The sequence below is a fragment of the Hyaena hyaena genome, unplaced genomic scaffold (genome assembly GCF_003009895.1).
Source record: "Hyaena hyaena isolate Hyena2069 unplaced genomic scaffold, ASM300989v1 scaffold_678, whole genome shotgun sequence".
Taxonomy (NCBI): domain Eukaryota; kingdom Metazoa; phylum Chordata; class Mammalia; order Carnivora; family Hyaenidae; genus Hyaena; species Hyaena hyaena.
This window is the reverse complement of record NW_024081305.1, coordinates 767817-787140: the sequence shown is the minus strand read 5'-3', so window position 1 is coordinate 787140 and position 19324 is coordinate 767817. Positions and strand designations below refer to the sequence as shown.

The following is a 19324-nucleotide window of genomic DNA, read 5'->3' as shown; positions in this document are numbered from 1 at the left end:
CTGGGAATAAGATGATTTAGGCACAGTCTTTGTTCTTGATAAGCTCAAGAACGATAGTGTAGTCAGTATTAGTGTTGTAGTTAAAAACATGGGTTCTGGAATGAAAATCCTCAGTTTCCTCATTTGTAAAATGGAAATAGTAATATCTGCCTCTTTAGGAATGTTAGAAAGAGTAAATGAGGTAATATGCATAATTAATTGCTTAGAACACTGCTTATCTCAGTAAATAGCTGATATCAGCTTCTACCATTATTGTAAGTGAACAAATAAAGTAAAATTAAGTATGATGGCAGAGTACAGAACTTGGCAAACTTTTTCTGTAAAAAGCCACATAGTAAATATTTTAGGCTTTGTGGGATGGTCATACCATCTCTGTTGCAACTATTCATTTCTGCTGTTATAGCATGAAAGTAGCCATAGAAAATGTGTACAAGGTGGGACTGGCTCTTCCGATTATTTATTTATTTGTTTATTTACTTTGTTTTCAAGTAAGCTTTATTTATAGAAATAGAAAGAGCCAGAGTTGGCCACTGAGCCAGTTTGCCAACCTGTTTTGTATGGAGGAGGGAGTGAATCTGGTCAGGGATGGGGGCAGGGAAAGCTTCCCAGTGAATCTTTGAGAGAAGGCTGTATGTGTTTTGTTAAATTAGATGATGGAGACACCAGAATTAGAAACTTCTTAGGACTTGGGGCCTTGGTGGCTCAGTTGGTTAAGCTCCGACTTGGACTCAAACCATAATCTCATGGTTAACGACTCGAGACCTGCATTGAGCTCTCTGCTCTCAGCACAGAGCCTCTTTTGGATCCTCTGCTCCCTCTCTCTGTGCCCCTCTCCAACTCATACACATGTACTCTCTCAAAAGTAAATAAGCATTTAAAACAACACAAGTTAAAAAAAAAAAGAAACTTCTTAGGAGCTTCGCAATAATTCAGTTGAGAGTTGATGAAGGCTTATATTAGGAGAGTAGTTGGAGTGAGAAGAGAGGAAGAGCTGACTTGAAAAATACGTAGAAAGAAGAAATGATAGTAGTGAGTATAGATTAATAACGACTGGATAGAAGAAATGTGCCAAAAGGATTTTTGTTTATTTGGTTTTGTTTTTAAGATATCTAGTTTAGGAAACTGAAAGAATGAAAATTCTAATGCCTGAAATGGAAAGCAATCTATGCAATCTGGTTCTTCAAGACATTTGGTTCTAGAGGCACCTGGGTGGCTCAGTTGGTTAATCATCTGACTCTTAATTTCAGCTCAGGTCACAATCTTATGTATGGTTCATGGGTTTGAGCCCTGCACTGGGCTTTGTGCTGATAGCACGGAGCCTGCTTGAAATTATCTTTCTCTGCTCCTCCCCCGCTGGTGTTCTAAATAAATGAACAAACTTTTAAAACTTTTTTAAATTCAAAAAAATAAATAAAAGTAAATAAATAAAACATCTGTTTCTACAACTGTCTTATATCCTTCAATCTCATTCCAGCATTTCTCCCAGTCTTCTCTGTCCTCTGAGTGTAGGTAGGCCATGATTCCTATATGTACTCTTTTTAAACCTTCTGGTTTTTTCTCTCAACTTGCTTTCTTTTGCCTTTTAACTTGGTCAGCTACTCTGTGTTAAAAAAAAAAAAAAAAATATATATATATATATATATATATATATATATATATAACAGTGTCTGTGATATTTTTTCTATCTTTTATCCATTTCTTTTTCCTGCCAAATTTTTTAAATGTTTTTTTTTTAAATTTATTTCTGAGAGAGAGAGAGAGAGAGCAGGGCAGGGTCAGAGGGAGAGGGAGATGCAGACTCTGAAGCAGGCTCCAGGCTCTGAGCTAGCTGTCAGCAGAGCCCAACACGGGGCTCGAACCCATGAACCGTGAGATCATGACCTGAGCTGAAGTTGGACGCTTGACTGATGGAGCCACCCAGGTGCCCCTCCTGCCAAATTTTTTAAATGAATATTTTGAATATTTCATTTCATATATATCCAGTCTTTTTTTTTTTTTTTTTTTTTTGCCTCTTACCCACTTAAACTGTACTTTCTAATATCACCAATGACCTGTTTTAACCACAAAGATCCTTTCACTTGTTTGCCTTTTTCCTTGCATTCAACACTCCTTAGAAGTGCTCTTCTAAGTGTTAAGGACAAACCGACGGAAGACAAAAAACAATCAGTTATAATACACTTCAATGGGTATAATAAAATCATATACAAAATGCTTTGAAATCCCAGAGAAGAAAACCACTTAATACAGAAAGAGAAAACTCCACAAGCAAGATAGCATTTCTACTTTGAATAGGATGCAGAGGAGGCAGTTGAAATTAAAGACAAGAAAACAGCATATGTGGAGGCAAGGTGGACAAGCAGTCAGTTAGGTACCAGAGTATGGCTAGAGCATAGTTTGTACATTTAGGCAGAAGAACTATGATGAGGAAGGTGGATTTTTTTCCTGACAGCAGTAAGAAACTATTAAAGGACCTGGAGCCTTGGGGTAATAAAATCAGATTTGTGTTTAAGAAAGATCACTTTGGCAACATCATAGGAGAGAAGGAGATTGTAAGTAATCCCAGTTGAAAAGTTTCTGCAGTAATTTATGAGTCCTATCTTAAGATACTCATAAGGAGGGAGGGGATCTGAGAGTCTTAGAATCTGTTTTGTCAACATTACCCTGTATGAACTAACTCTCAGCATTATTTGACATTGGATGTTATTTGCCTCATCCTTTTCAATATGGAATGAACAATTATTTATAATATACCTCCTATCCATGTGGCATTCTATGTATAAAGAGATATACAGAAGAAAGGTAAAGTTTAATTTCTGTATTCTAGGAGCATAGTCTTTTTTTTTTTTTTTTTTTACAAATAGTTTATTGTCAAATTAGTTTCCACATAACACTCAGTGCTCATCCCCAAAGTGCCCTCCTCCATGCCCATCCCCCCCTCCCCCCCACATCCATCAGTCCTCAGTTTTTGTCAGCATTCAAGAGTCTCTCATGGTTTGCCTCTCTCCCTTTCCCCCACCATTTCCCCCCTTCTTCTCCCCCTTGTTCCTCCGTCAAGTTCCTCCTAATCCTCCTATACGTGCAAACATATGATATTTGTCCTTCTCTGCCTGACTTATTTCGCTCAGCATAACACCCTCAAGGTCCATCCATGTTGCTACACATGGCCAGATTTCATTCTTTCTCATTGCCATGTAGTATTCCATGGTATAGATAAACCACATCTTCTTGATTCTAGGAGCATAGTCTTAATAGGAAAGAGAAGACATATACCTAGGAGCCAATTACATAGCAGTGTAAGTCAATATATATTTAAAACAGTGATAGAGACAATTGATATTATATATATATATTTTAATTATTTTACTGTTTATTTATTATTGAGACAGAGCAAAACAGAGCATGAATGGGGGAGGGGAAGAGAGAGAGGGAGACACAGAATCTGAAGCAGGCTCCAGGCTCCTAGCTGTCAGCACAGAGCCTGATACAGGGCTCGAACCCACAAACTGTGAGATCATGACCTGAGCCGAAGTCGGACACTTAACCGACTGAGCCACCCAGGCAGCCCAAAACAATTGATATTATAGAATATTAGAAAAGGGAAAGATCAGATTGGCCTCTGAAAATATCTTAGAGGAAATATATAGGGTGAATGAATGGTAATAACAAATAACACTGAGTAGAGAATTTCTGAAGGCAATTAAATATAGGGTATTTCAGTCTCTCTAATATGAATGGAACTGGAACTTAATAAGGACATTTGTAATCATTAATATAAGGTAGTTGGCATTTTAACAATGTTTGTCTTCCTAATCCATGAGCATGAAATGTTTTTCCATCTCTTTGTATTGTCTTCAGTTTTTCATAAGCTTCCTATAGTTTTCAGCATATAGATCTTTTACCTTTCTGGTTAGGTTTATTCCTAGGTATCTTAGGCTTTTTGGTGCAATTGTAAATGGGATTAATTCCTTGATTTCTCTTTCTGCTGCTTCATTATTGGTGTATAGAATACAATCCATTTCTATACATTGACTTTATATCCTGTGACTTTGCTGAATTCACATATCAGTTCTAGCAGTTTTTTGGTGGAGTCTTCTGAATTTTCAACATAGAGTATCATGTTATATCTGAAAAGTGAAAGTTTGACTTCTTCTATGCCAATTTGTATGCTTTTTACTTATTTTTGTTAAAAAATTAAAAACAGAACTAACCTTTGACCCAGTAATTGTACTACTAGATATTTATCCAAAGGATAATTAGGGGCACCTGGGTAGCTCAGTCGGTTAAGCATCTAACTCTTGGTTTCCACTCAGGTCACTCACAGTTTCATGAGTTTGAGCCCCATATCAGGCTCTGCACCACAGCGTGGAGCCTGCTTGGGAGTCTCTCTTGTCTCTCTCTGCCCTTCCCTCAATGGCGCTGTCTTCATTTCTTTCAAAATTAATAGATAAACTTAAAAAAAAATGTTTAAAATTTTAAAAAATGTTAAATGCTGATTGGAAGGGCCACATGCATACCAATATTTATAGCAGCACTATCAACAATGGCCAAATTGTGGAAAGAGCCCAAATGTTCATCAACTGATGAATGGATAAAGATGTGGTATGTATATACGTTGAAATATTACGTGGCCATCAAAAAGAATGAAATCTTGCCATTTGCAACATTGTGGATGGAACTAGAATAAGCAAAATAAGTCAGTCAGAGAAAGAGAAATACTGTATGATTTCACTCATATGTGGAATTTAAGAAAGAAAACAGATGAACATAGGAGAAGGGAAGCAAAAAAATAAGATAACAGAGGCAAACCATAAGAGACTCAAACACAGAGAACAAACTGAAGGTTCCTGGAGGGGAGGTGGTTGGGGAGATGGGCTAGATGGGTGATGGGCATTAAGGAGGACACTTGTTGGGATGAGCACTGGGTGTTTTATGTCAGTAATGAAGCACTGGGTTCTACTCCTGAAGCCAATACTACACTGTATGTTAACTAACTTGAATTTAAATTAAAAAGATAGTTGATTATTAAAATTGTGAGATAGAATTACTTGACACAACAAAAAAGAACAGACCAAGAGTAAGACCTTAATAAAAACTTACAGTAATAGTAATACAGGAAGAATAGCCAAGATATGAATCAAAGAACGAGCTTACTGGCATATGAATGAATCTATAAAAGTATAGTGCCATGAAAACTAGAGGATAGATTATGACTTCCTATAATGGCCTTTCCTACCTCTGTGTTTAATCAAAATTATACCCATCCTTTAAGGCCTGCTTAATTCCCATATCCATGGCAGTTGATTGCCTTTTACTCATTTTGTTTTTGGTATGACCTATTTTCCATACAGCAGTCTTTCCTCAGCTAAATGTGTAGCTTCTAGAGAATGAGAACTCGATGACTGATATCTCTGTATTTCCCCACAGTACCTAGCACCATCCTAGACATATATCTCAATCTGTATCTGTATCTTTTATATCTGTCTTCTCCAATCTATCTATCTATAGAGATAGGCAAATCTGTTGAATGACTAATGACTTTAGAAATAATGTGGGCAGTGTTATGCTGAGCGAAATAAGTCAGGCAGAGAAGGACAAATATCATATGTTTGCACGTATAGGAGGATGAGGAGGAACTTGACGGAGGACCATGGGGGAGAAGAAGAGGGGAAATGGTGGGGGAAAGGGAGAGAGGCAAACCATGAGAGACTCTTGAATGCTGACAAAAACTGAGGACTGATGGGGGGGGGGGGGGGGGGGGGATGGGCATGGAGGAGGACACTTGTGGGGATGAGCACTGAGTGTTATGTGGAAACTAATTTGACAATAAACTATTTGTAAAAAAAAAAATAAAAAAATAAAAAAATAAAAAATAGATTAGAAACTTAAATAAAAAAAAAAAAGAAATAATGTGGGCAGGGCACCTGGGTGGCTCCATCGGTTAAGCATCTGACTTCAGCTCAGTTCATGATTTCATGGTTCATTAGTTCAAGCCCCATGTCAGGCTCTGTGCTAACAGCTCAGAGCCTGGAGCCTGCTTCAGATTCTGTGTCTGCCTCTATCTCTGCCCTTCCCCTGCTCATACTCTATCTCTCTCTTTCAAAAATAAAAAATAAGTTTAAAAAAAGGGTGCACCTGGGTGGGTCATTTGGTTGGGCATCTGACTTCAGCTCAGGTCATGATCTTGCAGTTTGTGAGTTTGAGCCCCGCTTTGGGCTCTGTGCTGACAGCTCAGAGCTTGGAGCCTGCTTTAGATTCTGTGTTTCCCTCTCTGTCCCTCCCCTACTCACGTTCTGTGTCTCTCTCTCAAAAATAAACAAACAATTTATAAAATTTAAAAGAAAGAGAGAGAGAGGAAGGGAGGAAAGGAGAAAAGAAAGAAAAGAGAGAGAGAGAGAGAGAGAGGAAGGAAGGAAGGAAGGAAAGAAAGAAAGGGAAAGGAAAGGAAGGGAAAGGAGAGAAAAGAAAAAAAAGAAAAGAAAAGAAAGGGCATTTAGGGGCACCTGGCTGGCTTGGTTAGTGAAGCATGCAGCTGTTGAGCTCAAGGTCATGAGTTTGAGCCCAGGGTAGAGATTACTTTGAATGAATGAATGAATGAGGGAGGGAAAGGAGGAAGAAAGGGTCGCATTTCCCAGGAATTCAGGGCCCAAAACTAAAACAATAGTCTACTAAGGGTATTCTGTATGGTACATGAATATTCATACTGCAAGGCCCTCTGCCATAGCCAGAACTTAATAGCAGATCTGGGGGTGGTTGGGTGGCTCAGTTGGTTAACCATCCACCTTTGGCTCAGGTCATGATCTCACAGTTAGTGTGTTTGAGCCCCACATCATGCCCTCTGCTGTCCACACAGATCCCACTTCAGATCTTCTGTCCCCCTCACTCTTCACCTCTCCCCCACTTGTGCCCGCTCTCTCTCAAAAGTAAATAAATAAAAACTTAAAAATAGCAGATCTGAAAGAATCCAGGACCATCTTGAACCTAAAAGTCTAAATAAGGGTTTTCATAATTCCAAAAATCATCTCATAGAGATTTCTTTCTTAACTGTCAGTTTTTAAGTTTACATGTTAACACTCTTTTGGCCATCATTTTCTCATCATCTTATGGTATCTTGACTATGAGATCACAACAAACACACACCTACCACTCCTTGATGGGTACTTACTGATCTCACTGCTCCGTGAAATAAAATAGCCTGAAGTAATAAATACACCTACACATGTATGTCAGCTTCAAAGAAGTAGTAATTGTTATTATTTGTATTATAAGTATTGTTAGATTAGAGGATGGGTAGAAAAGGAAGTGGAGGAGTAGGTCGGTTGAGGTTTGGGAACGAGTGATTTGGTGATAAGTAGGTGACATGAGAAGGTGAAAAGGGAATGAATAAGATCCTGGTTAAACCAAAATGAATTCAATTATTTATATTAATGGTAGCAACTAGCTTAGAGAATCAAAAAGAATATATCATCTTTAAGTTTCTTTCATATTTGACTGTGGAATATACCTTGTTATCTTTTTAGCAAATTAACCATTCTAATTGTTTTGCCTAAGCTTATATTAAAATTAATGTACATTTTTATATTGTATATTAGAGTAGATGGTCACAGAGTTTTGAATGACTCTCAAAAGATAAATAAACTTGGTAATTCCCAAATACACAATTGAGATTAAACACTATAATTAAATTTATTTTTCTGTGTAATTGATTCCTAATTATCTGTGGGCAGGTTGTTCATATTCTAGAATTTCACGGATAACCTTATATTTCATTTAAATAAATAGACATAAGAACTCAGTATAATAATTTTTCCTATTGAGTCTTATTTGTTAAACTCAAAGATTTAGGTTTTGTTTTAGAAAATACTCAATTCATATTTTCAAATAGTGATTGGTTTTTTATTTTTTAACTACTTTGATATCATTTGTTAAACACTATACCATACTTTGCCTTTTTTCATTTGCCAATTCGTTTGAAATAGATGCTTATGAAATTATTTGAGAGGTGAATGATCTCCAGTTAGCTGGCAAATTATATTTGAAAAAAATCTTTCACTCGGCTTAGGACAGTAATTATGATGTAAAATAGTAATTACTAACTAGAATAACAAGCTTATTCTGAAACATTTTCATTTGCAAGCAGTGTAATTATTTTACCAAAACATGCTAATCAAAGTTAAAACTGTCCTGAATGTGAAATCTCTTTAATAGATAAGAATTAAATGCTTTTTTACCTGTTAAGAAGCTTTTTAAATAGTTAAAATTCATCTTTTCATTCTCCTCCCCCCCTCCTTTTTTTTATTTGAGAGAGAAAGGAGGAGAGGGGCAGAGGGAGAAAGAATCTTAAGCAAGATGTGTGCTCAGTGTGGAGCCCGCTGGATCCCATGACCCTGGGGTCATGACCTGAGCTGAAATCAAGAGTAAGATGCTCAACCAATTAAGCCGCTCAGTTGCCCCAATGCGTCTTCTCATTTTTTAATTTTCTTTTTTGCTTTATTCAAACTGGAAACAAAAGACATGCTTTCCTTCATCATTTTAAAAGGAGTGCCTGGCTAGCACAGTAGGTGGAGCATGTGACTCTCCAGCTTGTGAGTTGGATATAGAGATTACTTAAAAATAAAATCTCTAAAAAAATAAAAATAAATACAAGGAATTCTCAGTTTTTAAACTCTGTGATCTGATAGAAACATTATTTGTTAAGCACTTCTATAAAATTAAATCACCTCATTAGTATATGAATCAATCTTTAAAATCTTTAAATTTTATAAATGATTCATACTGATCATGAAATTTGTAATTATTATGAAGCAGTGATAAATGAATGATTTTTGACAGCCAGTAGGCCTTCGGCTGCTTAGGATTTGATTCACTCTTGTGATGACTATTTTAAGATGGAATGGCCTGCTGTATCCTTTCTGATTTTAGAAATATTAAAGTAAAATTTATTATGTATTTAAATTATAAATTATATACAGGTACGTTTTCTCTGAGCTTTGTTATCCTAAATTAAATACTTTAATAAGTATGTGTATGTGTGTGTTTTCTTATCTTTGATGCTCCCACTGTTGCCTTTCAAGATAAGCACAGTGATGGAGAGAAGACTGACTGCCTACATGAAGCAGTGTAGCCCAGTTGACATACATTATACTACTCAAAAGCTGGGTCTTGGGCTAGGGGTAAGGAGAGAATTTATCTGGAATATAGGTTACAAATGTTCGGAGGATGTTACCAGAATATTTAAGTAAATGTAGCTTCTATGAAATAGATGTTCACAGCCTCAAGCCCTAATAAAAGTAATTAAGACATTTACATTTCTGGGCTATCTGGAAAGAAGCTGTCGGCACATACCGTCATCATTGCTTGCCAGTTCATTTACCTTTTTATTTTTAGGTTACACTAATTTGTCCTGTAATTTCATATGCTCCCTCTTCCAACCCTAGTCTGTCAGTAAAATTTTATTTTGTTGTACTACTTAAAACCACCCTCATGGACTTCTGGGACAAGACCATATTTCTTCTATCATTGTTCCTCCTCTCCCTGAACCCACTCTATAACCCAAAACTCATTTGAATGAAGAATCCATACTTAGCATAGCTCTGTATCAGCCAGTTCTGTTTGACCTTAATGTCTGTCCCTATGCAAGGAATAAGACCTTAATTCTGAATTTAATGAGATGGGTTTTCCCCTTTCTGGTTAACCATGTGAATGTCTACTCTTTGAAATGACTATAAATCATCAAAAGTTAATGGTTACTTTTTCACCGGTTGGTTTCCTAATCAATTTGCTTAATGAGACATTTTCATGAAGATTCTTAGTTTTATTTTCTAGTGTGTTCTGTTAACCTGCTTCAAAAGAAACTCTTCTGTGTTAGGTACACGCCCTGCAGTTACAGAGGAATGGAAGAGAGGCTCCCTCATGGCAGCACCTCACGACTGACCGATCACTCCAGACACAGTAGTTCTCATCGGCTCAATGAACAGTCACGGCATAGCAGCATCAGAGATCTCAGCAGTAATCCTATGACTCACATCACACATGGTACCAGCATGAATCGGGTTATTGAAGAAGATGGAACCAGTGCTTAAATTGTCCTAAGATGGAAAACCTGCGCTGTTGAAAAAGCAGATTTTATTCTTTGCCTTTCCATGGCTGATCGCTATAGCTTGCCGTTACCATGCTTTCAGTCAGGTGCAGGTTTTGTCCATTGGGAACGTAAATTTTTGCTTTTTATATTGCATCAACCTTAGAACATCAAGGCATCAAAAATGCTAATAATTAGATCGTCACATAAATAATTCTTATTTCTAGGTTATGAAGAGATTATTTGTCTGGTAAGCATTTTTATAAACCTACTTATTTTATATTTAGAAAAATCCCAAATGTGTGGTGACTGCTTTGTAGCAAACTTTCATATGATATCAACTAGTTGTGAGTTAACATTCTGGTAGTTGTATTAATAAAATAATTTCAGAATTAAGGAAATTTTCTATGCAAGGTTTATTTCTCAGATGAATAGTTGGACTTTGTAGTTTTCTTTCCACTAAGTGAAAAAGAACTGTGTTTTTAAACTGTAGGAGAATTTGATAAATCAGCAAGGGTATTTTAGCTAATTGGGTATAATATCAACAGAAGAAAGTGAATAGTCTATTGAAGGCTCTTTAAAAATTCTATCAGAATAATCTTCATCCAGAGACACACAGGATTAGGATTAGCAATGGAATAAAAACAGAGATGGACCTTTTTTCCCCTATGATTGTGCTGTCTTTATTACTTTTGTAAATATTACTTTTACTGGCTGTGTTTTTATAACTTAACCATATGCATGGTGGAAAAAGTTTAATTTGTAGCCACCTTTTCCCGTGTAGTAGTTTTGATTCATAGAGAACTTCTGTTTTGTGGAGGCATGTAATAAGATAAGCATCACACATTATAAGCTTTTTTGTGGGAACCACAATTACAAAATGGCAAAATGTTTTCTCTGCATTCATTGTTGTATTTTTCTACAGTGAGATGTGATCTTGCCAAAGCCACCAGGCCTCTCCTATCAGTGAGTTGATTGTCTGCATTTGCATTGCCCAGGAGCCACTCACTAGGCTACAGCTTTTTGCCCCACATTCTTATTTTCAGATTCTGGATTGTTCTTTCTTTACAGTTGAAATAAATATAACTTAAGTCCAAAGTGGTGGTTAATTTGAGGTATTTGGAGATCATTGTAACTAAATGAAGCATGATTAGTCTTGCTGTGAAGTATCTTTTAGTCTTACCAATATCAATTCAAAAATGTTTGACATTCTGTCATGTAATGTTTAAATAATTTACAATAAAAACAGTGAATTTTATTAGGCATGAAAATGATCAGAAGAGAGAAAAATTCTGGAAAATGCTGGATGTGTTTTATAGTAAAGCGTATTTAAACAAGCAGTCCTCAGCCCGACTGTAGACAAGAATCACTTAAGGAACCTCTGATGCCCAACCTTCCTCTCTTTTGGAGGAGAATTTGTAGTTTTTTAAAAAAACTTTCTATGTTTTATTCTAATCTGCAGCCAGACTACAGGCTGTTTTGAACTAACTTGCCCCCTGATAATGATCTGATGGCATATGATATCACATGAATATCTAGGTGGACTCAGTGTTGTGTTTTTATGTCATTACCTGGTATGCAGTTGTTCTCCACTTTATTTTCCATTATAAAATGTGGAATCTGGGCCCCCACTCCTAAAGATTCTTATTTAGTAAGTCAAAGGTAGTAGCACTTTGAAACCTGAATTCTAAAAATATTACAGGCAATTCTTAATGCAGGTAATGCAAGAATCATACTTTGAAAAATATTCTAGACTCTAGAGAGGCCTGGCTTTGCCATATGCCAGTTTTTTACCTTTAATAAGTAAATGTCTCTGAGCCTCAGTTCCCTTGTTTATAAATGAAGATAGAAGAGAAGTACCTACCTCACAAAGTTGTCGAATAGGGATCAAGTTAAAAATCATACAGAAGCTCTTTGGAAACTGTAAAGCATTATGAAATATAAAGGATTAAGATTAGTAAAGATTTAAGAGTTTTGTTTGAGGGCTACTATTGTACATTCCTTGACATGTGTTTAATTCATGTGTACGTTTTTCTCCTTTAAAACAAAAATACCAAGAAATTAGGTGTTGACAAAAAGGTTTTCATTATGCAAAAAAGTCGGTTTTCTTTTTTTTCAAAAAAGTCTGTTTTCTGATAATTTGTGTATCATATTTCTTTCAAGTACATATATCTTATTGTTTATTATTGACTCTTTATAGGACATATTTGAACATTTAGGCCCAGAGTGTTTTTCTTTTTTCCTCTGTCTTTATTGTCTTTCTCCTTAGAGCTGGAGTTCATACTCAAGATGTGCAGAATCTGAAATAACTGACAATTAGTAAACCATTCCTCTGAAGGCCAAACTTACAACAACTCATTTATATAACAAATCAGTAATTCATAAGGCTTTTTTCTGAGAATCTCTCCTGAGAACAGCATGAGAAGACCAAAACAAACATTCGGAAACAAAAATAAGTTGAAATAGAAGGTACCAGTTTGAGCTCAAAGATGTTGTCATCCATCTCCATCTGCATTATATTATCAATTGCCAAAATGTTAATTGATTTCTTGTACAAGTAGGCCAAGTGTAGACAGTTAAGTACACATCCCTACGAAAATCTTAATTTTTGTGCTTCCTGATTTTCATATATTCATTTTTCTTCTTTGTTAAACTCCCCGTTGGCATATATGTAAATGCTATTTTGGTCTTTCATTTACTTTCAGTAATGAAAGTAATTTTGCTCCATAAAATTTACTTAATATCATCCTTACTTAATATCCATTGTTTTAAATAACAGTATTTAGTTTAGGTCAGGTTATTTATCAAACTGGTGCTTTAAATTAAGAAATATTTTTAAGAAACAGTTAAAGAACTACGGCAAACCAGCATTTCAAAGTCTCAATTCCCTTAAACCAACTTGAACAAGTCGAGACAGCTTTCTTACCATATGTTTAACTCTAATTTGTGTTTTGATTGGCATGTGATAATGTTTAGTATTTTATTTGCTCAGCTGACAACTGCGAAAATAAGTTTTCTCCAAGATGTTAATATATAATCAAGAGGCTTTCAAAAAGTACTTTGATTTTAGCAATACTGTGTTTAATTTATTCAATAATTAAAGCAAAAGGTAATATTAAGCTCAAAACAATAATTGGTTTGAAAGAACAATTGATTAATAACAACTATCACAGAGCTTAATACATAGTAGGTTTTTCAATAAATATGTATGAGTGAACAACTCATGTTATACAACTCACATTTACTCTTAGTAGCGAGAATCTTACCACAAAGGAATTTGAAGTATCTAAATTTAAACTGAGTAACTTGCACAAGAATATTTATATAAACTTGTACCAAAACTTTATATTAATTTTAAAAGGTGAACAGCAATTCTTAGAAGTATTTAAGCTTTTGCTTGTTTTATGTGAAGTTAGGTCTTTGTATACTATTGGGTAAACGAATATTCAAGTAAACCTTTATTAGTACTGATTTTCTTTTTCTGCTGCTGCTTAGAGCAAATGTATGAAAATTCTAACAATCTCTTTAAATTAGAAAAAAATTCCTATATTTAGCCTACCTCATTAGTTTCTTTGTGATATGGTGGATATAACAAATTAGAACTATCTTGGTTGAGGCTATATCCCTGTGATATAAAAGGAACTACTCACAATTTTTTTTATAAAATAGTGGCCAGAGCTTAGAAAATCGTAACCTACCAAAATTTCATTATGGTATTTGTACTGTTTTTGACATGCCAAAGGTATATTCCTGTATTATCACACTTGGCTGACTTTCATCATCTAGTGCAGTGAAAATCCTATTAGGCTTGGAATTAAAAGACCCATAATTATGATATGAACAGGACAGGTCATTTAGTCTCAATTTCTTCAGTTTAAGATGAGGATAAGGTAATTGTTGATCCCCAGACCTACCTCACTGGACTTTGGTTGTAAGGAACAAATGAGATAACATGTATTATCATGCTCTGTAACCTATAAATTGCTCTGATATTATTTGTTTTTGTTAGAATTTGGGGGTTATAGAAAACAAGGATATGGTCTTCAGCAGTATTTGCAACAACAACAAAATAGGCAATTAGACCAGTACAATCTTGGTACAATTTGGTACAATCTTTAAATCAAAAGTCCAATTCACTTTTTAAGATTGAGGGTTTTTTTCAAGAGTAGCTATGCCCTCAAACTGTGCTAGCTCTTTAGTATATGTATAACCAGCATGTGCTCTCAAATTGTATACAGTTAAATTTGTAGGTCAATATCAGCGGAAATTTTGAGATCTCCATTATATTATTCTTTTGATGGAATTGTATTAAGTACATGAGCTTGACTTCACTGAAACTTATAAGAAAAATATAAAGAGTGTAGGCCGTTTAACTTTTCTTTGAGGACTTCCATGTGCCTATTTCTTTCTGATTAAGAGCAAGTTTTAAAAAGGTAATAACTGTAACTTGCTGGTACTCATCAAGGCAAAACTTTAAATTTTAAGTTATTGTCTTAATTGTATGTTTGTATATATAATTTTTTTAAACCTACATAAAGTAAGGATTTCTCCATTGTTTTCCACACATCAACATACAAAAGAGCATTTTTATGGAACCTAGATTTACAAAGGATCTCATGCCTCTTTTAAACTTCTTTTATACTTTTTTACAACTGATTAAAATAAGAAAAAGTGTTTACATTCAATTCATTTGTTTCCTAGTAGTTGCATTTATCCATCATTCTTATTTCTATTTTATATGAAAAGGATGATGTTAACATCTCTTCATAATTTAATTCTCTTCTCTTTTTGTTCCAGTTGTATGAGTTTAGGGAAAAGAATAGGAAGACTAAGCACCCTGTACCCTTCATTTGACTGTAAACAGTCTCCTGGGATATTTTTCTAATATAATTTTATTTATTTTTTTTTTATTTTTTTTAATTTTTTTTTAATGTTTTTATTTATTTCTAGGAGAGAGAGAGAGAGAGACAGCGTGAGCAGGGGAGGGTCAGAGAGAGGGAGTCACAGACTGAAACAGGCTCCAGGCTCTGAGCTGGCAGTCAGCACAGAGCCCGACGCGGGGCTCGAACCCACGAACCGCGAGATCATGACCTAAGCGAAAGTCGGACGCTTAACCGACTAAGCCACCCAGGTGCCCCTCTAATATAATTTTAATCCTATCCTTCTTTAATAATCAAACTGAAATAGGATTATAATTTTCTCCCAGGATCCAAAGTCTTCTAAGAAAGAAAATACTGAGGTCTACCTAAAACCAGCCATTTCTTAGACACTCCTATTTGATTCAAAAAGATGTAATATAATAAGTTAATAAGCATATTTCCTATTCTGTGATCTCTAATTAGAAAGTAAAATCTTGTTGCCATAAAGATAAAAGTTTCACTTATATTTTAGTCAAATCCCACAGCAGTACAACATTACATCCTATAAAAGAAAGCTCCATCTATTTAAATGAATTAAAGAATAGTTCCCTTCATATTATTTTTTAATATTTATCTCAGGAAATCTATTATGTCCTTTCTTGGACATTTTCGTTGGTATGCTAGCATTGCTGTTAATTTATTTTCATTTTATTGGCTACTGTCACCAGTTTTCCCTGAGAAACAAGTTTTTTACCTTGTAATAATTCAGATTTTCAAGATTCAGTGTTTCATTATTTTGGTGATTACCATTTACTAGTAACATTAGTATTTATAAGACAGTGATATTTTTAAACTTATTTTATATTTCCTGAAGTAGGGTGAACTACTTTATTATTGTTGTTGTAGCCCTGGGGTTTTTGTTATATAACTCAGCTTATTTATATTGCTAACTTGGAAATATTTCTTTAATTGTGTTGTGTTTATTGACTTAAAAGAAAAAACTTTAGAACTTCATAATTTCTGTTTTCAGAATTGGCACATTTCTTTCCCTAATGCATAGTAAAAATGCATTATGTTATTTTTTAAATACCACAGAATTTTGAGTCAGGAGACCCGGGTTCTAGTATTGCCTCTGTTTTCAGTGAGCTTTGTAACTGGAATTTTACCTCTTAGGACCTCAGGTTTTATCATCTGTGAATGAAAGAAACAGGGGACTAGATTAGGTAGTGTCTCAAATTCCACCTGCCTGTAATTTGGTTGTCCCTTGACCATTTTGTAATCACTATTCTGGTTTACTTTTATTCTTGTTATTCTTCCCATGAACTATATTTCTAGTTCAGCTTGTACTGTTAATGAAATCTATAGTTAAATTGTTAGGATTCAGATGTGTTATTAACTTTGTTTTCCAGTTATGATTCTAAGTAATTTTAAGGAGGAAATTATATTACAGATTAAAAAAAAAGTAAAAGCTTACAAATAATTGACATGACCTTTTTTTTTTCTATAGGAAAAGTCTCCTAAAGCAGCAACATAAATACCTTAAAACTGATATATATGAGAAAAATGACATAAAATTCTCTGGTCTTTGTTCTCTTAAATATGAATCTAGCTATTTAGCCTAAACTTTAAACAAAATGTATTCATGATAAAATTAATGAGCAAAGCAGTGATAGCACTGGCCCAGAGAGCTAATTAAAAAGCTCTCGGGTTTTACCAACATTAAAATAATTATCCAATGTAAAAGGAATTTCAGAGGAGTGGATTGAAATTTTTCTGTTTAACAATTATTCTTAAAATGTTCTTAGATTCATTGAATAAGTGTAATTGTCAGATTGCCATGAGCAATGTCCTACTTTAAAATATTAGAGATAAATATGGTTACTTTATTTTTTTTTCTGGCTGTACAGAAGATGTTTTCATAAAGCCTCCTTAACTGTCTAATAAAATAGAGGTTGCGTTAGTTTCATTTCTCAGCAGAGTTATCTTATGGATATAATTGTGTTCTCTGAGACCAGGGGCCAGAGAGGTTCCTGTTACTTTTAAAGATGACTATCTGTCTCTAATTGACTGCATTAGCTCATATCAATTGTTGAACACATTGGGTCTATAGATTTATAGTCTAGGTATTGGGTTTGGTGTCTGCTAGATAGAGAAGAATAATGGAAAGTTGATGTAGGAAGAAGATGTACTGATTTCTGATATGGTGTCTTTGGCTATACTTGATTCCTTGTCTTTGGTCAGTCCACTGGATCAGGCAACTTTCCTGGCTTCCAGAAATTAAATTAGATGACTAGCTTTTCTCATTCAGGGACAGCTTTATTACAATGTTATTTTGATTGCCTGTAAAGAAAAAAAAAACCCAGATCTTTATTTTCAGTTCTCTGGCTCTGCATGTTTTCTTATTACATTTGTTAAACTTGAATCTGAGGTCCAAACATTTCACTGAAGATTTTCTGGGTTTGATAATAGGATAGTCTAGAAGATAAAGCAGATAATCCTAGTGTGATTTACTTTATATTTATCCATCCACCATTTTTCTCCTTACTTCTCCCCTCCCCAGTTTTGCAAAGGATGTTTAGAATTGTTTTCCTTCATTCCCGTAGCCCCTGCCTCACATAGTTTTTCTCTAACTACTCTCGTCATCAGAAACATTTAATGGGAAGTAATTCTATATTTCTGGGACAAGATAAACAAAAAAGTTCTTTGCATTGAACTGAGGTGAATATGTACTTGAAAATACTGTATTTTTAAAAATATATGAACTTAAAATTATTTTTAATTACAAAAAGGAGTCTCTGATTTGCAAATATTAGTCTGGAAGTTAGTTCTTTTGTCATCAGGTGCTATTTATACCTTAGAGTAAACTTGAATTCTTTATCATTCATCTTTTTTAAAAAATTTAACTTCTCTAGAATTAGAGAATTCTAGATACATTTCATGTATCTTTAACACCAACTTCAAACAACTTTTCTGCTTTTGTTTTCATATGCCAAATTTTGTTTTTGAGAGTTTTATATTTTCATTCAAGTGTCAAAGTATTGCATATGTAAAGGAGTAACTGCAGTTTAGACATTTACTTTGGTATGATAAAGATAATACCACCACCGCTGCTTTCCCCCAGACCCAGAAAGAAAAGTTTAATTGACACTCAAAAGCTATTAAATTGTCTTATTTTTTTTTATTTGGAAGAGTTATGGAAGCTGTTTCCTCTAATTTAAAATTGTTTAAGAAAACACTGACTTTGCTGTATTTTAATCTAATAGTGAATTTAGGGGATTGTTTATATAAAAATATGTGTCTACAATTAATAATAGTTATGCATTATTTCATTTTCTATAATATTATAATACCTGAAGCTCACATTTATTTAATGTGAACTTTTTTGTTTGTTTTTGTTTGTTTGTGTGGTAAGCCTTTGTTTTATCTTGTTTTGTTAGTGTTGTAGGGTATCATGGTCCTCTCAGCAGAAAATCCTTTGTAGACGGCCTGATTCTCAGAAAGAACAATTTAAAGAGATTTATACTAAAAAAAATAAAAATAAAAAAAAATAAAGAGATTTATACTATGTCATGACACTTGGATAGTATTATCCTGAGCTGTGTGAAATTGCTGGTTTTGTTCATCAAAAGTGATCAAATGTTTGCAATTTCATAGTATACAAGAAACAAGCAAACAAAAAATCTTTTAGAACAAATATATTGACTTTCCATTATAACTTCTCTTATTAACCTATCAGAGACCTTACGAAGGAGATTCAAACTATAGATAGCCACAGGTCTATCAAGAAAATTCTGCTTTGTTTTGTAGTTAAATTGTCTAGTTTTAAAGGTACTTAATCAATATGATCTTAGTAATTGAAAGCAAATACCTTTTGGAAATATGTAAGTTACATAAAAACTTTCATAACCTGGGATATTATCATATCAAAGGACTAGTCTGTAAATATCATTAGAGGCAAAATAAGTTCCCCACCCTTCCATGTCTTATATGAACTCAAGTTTTGCTAGCTATAGAATTTTATCTTGGTAGGCATTCTAAAATAATAAATACTACTATGTTATAGAGTCAACAGATTTGCCTTAAAATGCCTTTTAAAGATGTTCTTTATACCTATGTTTCAAGTTATAAGAATAAAAGTATATGGGCTTAAAAATGCGTGTAAAAATTATGAAGCTCCTACACAGGAAATCCAGAATTTTAGAAGAGCTATTATCTAAGAGGTTGTAAATTGGATTGTTCTAAACTCACACTACATCTCATATAAACAATATTGTGAATAGTACGGGCAACACATTAGCCAACAAGAGCTGGTACACTTCATATTAATCTAGTGTCTCAGTTTTGAATGTACTTTTATAGTGGAGAAAATTGACTTAGATCTCTCAATAAT

At 34.3% G+C, this 19324-nt stretch overlaps 1 protein-coding gene across 2 annotated transcripts in view; it reads left to right on the top strand.

Moving 5' to 3' along the window:
• Window positions 1–11173, top strand: part of FZD3 (frizzled class receptor 3) — a 92837-nt gene extending 81664 nt beyond the window's left edge. For both annotated transcript variants that reach the window (XM_039217161.1, XM_039217160.1), the window contains one exon: window positions 9866–11173. In XM_039217161.1, coding sequence (XP_039073092.1) covers window positions 9866–10079 — 214 coding nt within the window. In that variant the 3' untranslated portion in view covers window positions 10080–11173. The remainder of the gene's footprint in view (window positions 1–9865) is intronic.
• Window positions 11174–19324: the final 8151 nt, after the last annotated feature.